Source organism: Antrostomus carolinensis, unplaced genomic scaffold (genome assembly GCF_000700745.2).
Source record: "Antrostomus carolinensis isolate BGI_N321 unplaced genomic scaffold, ASM70074v2 scaffold2260, whole genome shotgun sequence".
Taxonomy (NCBI): domain Eukaryota; kingdom Metazoa; phylum Chordata; class Aves; order Caprimulgiformes; family Caprimulgidae; genus Antrostomus; species Antrostomus carolinensis.
In genome coordinates this window covers 4,304-10,960 of record NW_010290317.1, presented here as the reverse complement: position 1 = coordinate 10,960, position 6,657 = coordinate 4,304, and the positions used below count along the sequence as shown (strand labels likewise).

General features: G+C 49.8%; 1 protein-coding gene across 1 annotated transcript; it reads left to right on the top strand.

The window, feature by feature from the left end:
- Nucleotides 1–2,223: 2,223 nt before the first annotated feature.
- Nucleotides 2,224–3,365, top strand: LOC104528497 (acrosin; the record flags this gene model as incomplete). The annotated part of the gene is made up of 5 exons (XM_029086120.1): nucleotides 2,224–2,384; nucleotides 2,474–2,526; nucleotides 2,754–2,955; nucleotides 3,076–3,079; nucleotides 3,234–3,365. Coding segments are annotated over exons 1-5 (552 nt in total), but the record flags the coding sequence as incomplete, so codon positions are not given.
- Between the last annotated feature and the right edge of the window lie 3,292 nt (nucleotides 3,366–6,657).

Here is a 6,657-nt window from a genome sequence, read left to right as displayed (position 1 = left end):
CACTTCTGGGGGCAGGGATGAAAAGGTTTCAGTTGGAGTCTCTCATCCACAAGGAGTGTTGGCAGGGCAGCAGGATGCTCTTTTCTCATTTCTTTACTCTTACCTACCCCACCCCAAAGCTGCACCTGAGCCACCACTGCCTTCTCCACTTTCCAGGCCGAGATGAGACCCGTGGCCTGGGGTTTGGTTAGTACAGTCTGAGGATGGCAAACTGGTGACTGGTTAGCCGGTCACCCTCCTGACCAGGGTCACACCTACAAGCAGTCGCAGCGCAGTATGGGTGCTGTGGCATAGCACATGCTATGGCTGTGGGATGGTATTTCTCTATGGAGAGGGAAAGGTCCATTTCAGAGACTGCTGTTCTCCCCAGATTAACACACTGAAAAGGACTGATAAAAATACTCTACAGTGATACTCCTGCAAAGCAGCCATGGTTTCATGTACCCTCTGGGGACCATCTCCAAAAAGCTGAATATGCCGCACAGAAATGTCACCTGCATGGTGCTGGCCAGAAGGCAAACCACAGCTTGCCTAAAAGGCTGGTCTAAACCGAGACACCTGGCAAGGTGGTCCATGCAGTAGCACATCACTGGGGCCAGTTCTGCCTCCTGTTACTCACAAACTCCAAAAGTGTAATCTGCAGACCACCGTCTCTTCCAGGGTGCAGTACCAGTCTTACCCACCAGTAGGATTTGCGTGGGTGCAGGACTGGTCCCTGGGGGATCCCCTGGGGCAGGAGACATGAAGGGATTAATTCCCTGCACACTGCAGCTCTCTGTCCCAGATGGAATCAACACCTTCTCCAAAGTGAGCTGTCCCAGGCATGAAGAGGGCTCTGCCATGCTGCAGCTCCTGGCAGACCACATCAGCAGCTTCAGGACCAAAGTCTGAGTCACAGTTTTCTACTGGTTCCTGTCATGAATCCTCATGCACCCTAAGGAGGGGATGTCCCATCCGACCAACTGGACAAATCCTGTAGCAACCAAAGACTCCTATGAGTATGCAGAGCCTTCTGGCAGTTATGTGCTCACATCCCACCTGATCTCCAAAGTGGCTGCAGATAAATAGCCCTAAAAGCACTACAAGCACCCCAGCAGCTATCAGTGAGTGCTGATGGCACAAACACACCAGAGACCCCCAACCACTTCTCAGACATGGTCACAGCGGTTGCGGGCTTGCTTCTTTCCCAATCCCCAGCTGAAGGCATTGCTCAGAAAGAGTGCTGCTGCCCCAGAGCCCCTGGGCTGCCTAGCACTGGCCTCAGGCACTGCAGCGCCCAGACCACTTGAGCCCATAGAGATGGGCCCAGGCACTGTTGGCTACTGCAGCCTGATCTGCCCACGGAGCTCAGGGCCAGGCTGAGAAACCCCTTGGAGCTGCCAGAAATGCATCCCATTCCTGGGGGGCCTTGGGCCACTGGGGCACTGCTGTTAGATGGGACATGTCCCAGGGCAAAATTATGGTGAGTCTGCACTTGCCCTCAGCGCCTGCCCAAGAAGGGGGTCCACATCCAGGGGCAGACTACACTGCCGGGCGTGCATGTCTCCGGCCAACGCCAGGCAGAAGGCAGGAGGGTGGGCAGAAGAGCACCCTGGGCTGACACAAGCTCCAAGTGCAAGGGCAGGCATGAGGACAGGAAGAAAGTGCTGGCAAATCCCTTGGGGCACAGGCCGTCTGGGGGCTGTGTGAGAGACTGAAAGAGTTAATGTATGACTCAAATATTGTAGTAAGAAAAGTTCTGCACAGCAAGTTCTGCATAACAAAGGAACAGTAAGCGGAGCAGTTAGCAGGATGTAGAAGGCAGTTAGCTGGACACAGAAGGTGGGATGCAGAAGGCAATTAGGGGGATGCAGAAGGCTGTTGGAAGATGTACTGTTCTCTGTCTTACCTTCGGAGCAAAACAACACCAGATATGGCCAAAGGTCACACAGAATTCATTGGAGGAAGGGGCTCAATGACCACCAAGACCCCCTGAAAACATTTTCCATCACCACCCCTTGCAGTGGTGCCTGTGCAGTTGGGCAAGAGTTACATAATCCCTCACTCGAAAGGCAACGGCTGAACTGTATAAAAGACACAAACTCAGGAAGCCACGTGCACACCCACCACCGGAGGACTGCCCCATCTGTCTCAGGACCATCACAGGATCCGAGCATGGCGATCTCTCTCCTTATCCTTTTCATTTCCTGTCCCTCTTTTCTCTTCCCCCCCTTTATGGCTATAATGTTACCTATATGCTTAGCACTAGATGCCCAGCCTGGGGCCTGGCCCTGGATTGTGAGCATCCAGGATCCTGGAAAAATAGGCACAGGGCACATATGTGGAGGGTGGCTCATCAGCCCAGAGTGGGTCCTCACCGCAGCCCACTGCTTCATCAAGGTCAGGTAAGGAGGACCAGGGGATGGAGCTGTCCCCACAACACGGGCAGGTGTTGTGCTACTCCATGTGCTACTCCCATCCTGTTTCCTCGCAGTACACCCCGTGCCAGGGTGCTCCTGAGCCCAGCTGAGGGACTGCTCAGGAGAAGTCTGGGCTCATGCCACTGCTTCCTAGCAGCCTCCAGCTTGATATTCCTTCAGCCCAAGGCACCCTGGGGCAGTCACACCCTCTGCAGTGCTGCTTTCGTCTCTCTCTTGTGAAGCAGAAGGCAGGGAGCTGCTGGGCTGCCACAGCACATGGCTCTGCTCCCTCTGAGCCCTCTCTCTGTCCCCTTCCAGGCACATCATGATGGCGTGGTGATTGGGCCACCCAAGTGCGCAATATTAAGCAGCTCCTGGTTCATGAACACTACAGTAACATCATGGAGATGAACGACATTGCCTTGCTGGAACTGGACCAGCCTGTCCAGTGCGGCTACAACGTACAGCTTGCTTGCGTGCCTGATGCCTCACTAAGAGTGTCAGAGCTGACGACCTGCTACATCAGTGGCTGGGGCTCTACCACTGCAAGATGTGAGTTCCCAAAAAGTATTTGTGTCCTGAGTGTGAGTTTGGCACATTGGGGAGATGGCTTGTGCTTCCCTACAGCAGAGGGGAAAGCCAGGGTCAGGCTGTGGGAACATGTGCCTCTAGAGAGAGGGGCCTGACACACTCCCCAAAGCCAGACAGAAGGGAAACATGGGTACAATGCCTTCGAGAGGCAAAGCCAAGCCCTAGGGAAGGGCTTGGCCCAGACAGAGGAGAACTGGCAGTGAGCTACTGGCTGTTAATTCCTTTCTGTGCTCACAGTTGGAGGTTGTGCTGCAGGAGGCCAAGGTCTGCCTCATTGATGTCAACCTCTGCAAAAGCAGCGGGTGGTACAGAGGGACCATCTGCAGCCACAACTTGTGTGCTGGCTATCTGCAGGGGAGCACTGACACCTGCCAGGTAGGACCGTGCGACCAGTCAAGCCCCAGCACTGTATCCGCTGCTTGAACTCCTCTGATTCTGAGCAGTGGTATCTCTTTTACATGCTTGGGACAACATTCCTTGAAGAATGTTGGTCCTTCCTCAGGCTTAAGCCCGTCTGATAACATTTGCAAAAGGTCCTAAGGTTATCAGCAATTTGTGAGGAATTTCATTCAAAGGTTGTTAGCATATGTAAATATCAAACAGGAAGATGATAAATGCTCATCCCATAGTTGTCAGCAATTTTATTCAAAGGTTGTTACAACAGCTGGGTGATATCTAAGCAACTAAGGAACTATAAATCTTTTAGCTCCTAATTTATCAGGGTTTACTCTTTCACCAGAGAGTCTCCTACAAGAAGGGGAGAGGCCCAGCTGCCCATCCCCAGAGTTCTCAGGGCATGAAAAAAATTACTTTCCTCTCTGAAGGCCAGCTCTAACCAGCCCCAGAAATCTAGAACAAAGGGAAGAACAGACTCAGAGTCCAGGGCTTAGGCAGATGGGGGCTTCTCTTCAGGGCACTACTCCGCTTTATCTGACAAATTCTCGCTCTTCTTCTCCAGCTCAAAGCTCTGGAAAGGAGCAGGATAAGGAACTGTTGAGCAACAGCTACATTCTGCTGTGGCTCTTTCAAATTCAGTCTAGGGTAGCATGGGCTCTTTAGAGGGTCACCACTTCACCCCTTCCAACCTAGACATGAGCAGCACACAAACCCCATGCTGTCACCAGCATAAGACAAATCTTTCCATGCCAGCAAAGTTTCACCCTTTGCCACAGGCTTTGCTTTCCCTGAAGGAGAAAAGAGCTCCTGAATTCTGTTTGTAAGTGACTGCCAGTTTGATAGCATCATTGAAGAGCTGGTGGGAAGGAGAATGATGCTTGTCATTCAAAGTAAGGGGCACTGGGTTTCTGTAACATATGGAAATTGTTCCCATCTCTCAAGAAAAAAAAATATTTTTTGCAACTACCTATAGCTACCAGGACTTCACAAGTAGCCAAAGACATGGACTAGCCCATTTTCTGCTCTCTGTGCCTACAGGAGTCTACATGTCCTTGGGCTGTATAGGGGTCTCAGGGATGCTGAGCCAAATAGCTAAGCTTTGCCTTCACTACATTGGTGCCATCTGCAGCAGACACAAGGTAAAAGCACAAACTGAGCTTCTGGGCAAAGCTGAAGCTTTTCTGGGTCACCTTTTTGCTGGAGGCAAAAAAATGAAAAGTGTACAGTAAGACATCACTGTAGGCAGAATGCAAACATATGCAAGAGTGGTGGAAAAGATGGAGACTAGAGCTTGCTTTAGCTGTCAAGACCTCCTAACTGTAGTACAAGGCTAGGAGAATCTTCCGCAAAAGCTATAGGGTTTTAAAAGCAACAGCATCAGCAAACCATTGACAAGATGAAATGAAAAGAGTTCTTGTTGGTTTATCCATGATGCTTGACTAAATTAGAGATGGTTTCTAATGTACTATAAATGACTAGTGCTTTGTAGCTTAGAACATATCAGTTCACTTGCTATATGGCAAGTATGAATGTTTTCAAGGTGTAGCCCAATGATTTTTGCTGTGCGCACATGACCTGGACACTATTGCAGTACTAGTCATGCCTCTCCCTCCAGTCTGGCTTTTTTAACCAGACCTCCCCACTGCCCTTATGCCATGTTACCTTTATTCCTGTGAGTCAAGGGCAGGCTCACAGTATACAAATGACTCAACTGTTCTATATTTTTACTTAACAGGCAGTTAGGTCCAGCTACCCCAACCTCCACAGGCCAGAGGCTTTGTTTCTGTTTGGGAACAAACCATTTGCAGGACATGCTGACACAGCAGCAACAGCTCAAAGTTTTGCTAGATAGGCAGCCTGTATGCCAGCATAGGAGGATGACTCCAGATGATCCGCCTTTTCTCATGGAAGCAACAGCTGCTGGAGTTCAGACTCCAAATGCTTGCCACTGCGCACTGCCCAGGCAGCTACTCCCTACCTCTTTGCAGAGCTGGATCAACTGTTCTGCATGGAGTAGGAAAAGGCAAAGGATGTTCCTGTAGCCCACGGAGGTTCAACAGCAGAGCAGATACCCATGTGTAGGCTATTGAGGACTCCATGCTGGAGCAGGAGAGCTGAGCCCAAGGGCAAGTGTGACTGAAATTGAGACCCTGAGAGTTACTCAATACCAGAGTGGGGGTGGGCCCCCAGAGCCGGGGGATGAAGAGGTACACTGGACCGGAGACCCACCTGCAGCATGTGGATGTCCCCATGCTGGAGCTGGGAGCTGAGCTTGAAGATGTCTGTGACTCCATGGGAAGCTTGCTTTGGAACACTTTGTTCCTGGACTTTCATCACAGGAAGAGAGGCAGAGGTGAACTGACTGAACCCCCATTCCCTGCCCCCTGTGCCACTGGGGGGAGAAGATAGAGAAATGGGGAGTAAAGTGATTTGAGCCCGGGAAGAAGGGAGGGGTGGGGGAAGCTGATGTAAGATGTTATATCTCACTGCACCACTCAGATGAATGACAATGAATTAAATTTAGCTATAAAAACATGATTAAGGGTCTTATTCAGCTGTACTGTTTGGTAATTATTGTGAGAATAATCTGGTTTTTATTTATAGTATTTCTACCATCTTCACATTTTGGGTGCTATCATTTAGATAGTATTGATAGTCTCACGGTTAACCTTGTCTCCCCTTGGCAACAACCCGCTGAGCAAACATCTCTGTGTTTCAGGTACCATCTGCTGGAGACTATTAAAAATTACACATTTTTTTCTCCACATGAAGCCAATGTATTAATCGGACATTTCCGTACATCGAGTGCCACACACCAGAGATTAGTAATAATTGCACTTACTACTTTCACTCTCTGAAGAGCCAGTTCACAAAGGGGTCAGCTTCTGACAATTTCTCCTTCTCTGCCAGGCCAAATATAAAAGAGTGAGAGAGTTTTAAATATTCTTGGGATAGTCAAGCCATCTTTTTTTTTTTTTTTTTTTTTTTTAAATGCTGGGTCTCCTGAATGCAGTTCAGGACTTCGAAAACTATTTAGGTGTACCACCCTGGGAATAACCTCTGCAATAGGTACTGTGGCTACTGAAACCCCTTGCAACCGACAATGTGGCTACTGAAATTCCTGCAACAGACACTGTGGCTACTGAAACTCCTGCAACAGACACTGTGGCTTACTCAGAACCACAACAAGAACTGTAGCTAGTCAGACCCTGAAAACAGGCATTCCAGCTACATGGATCCCAGTAACAAGAACTGTAGCTATTCAAACACA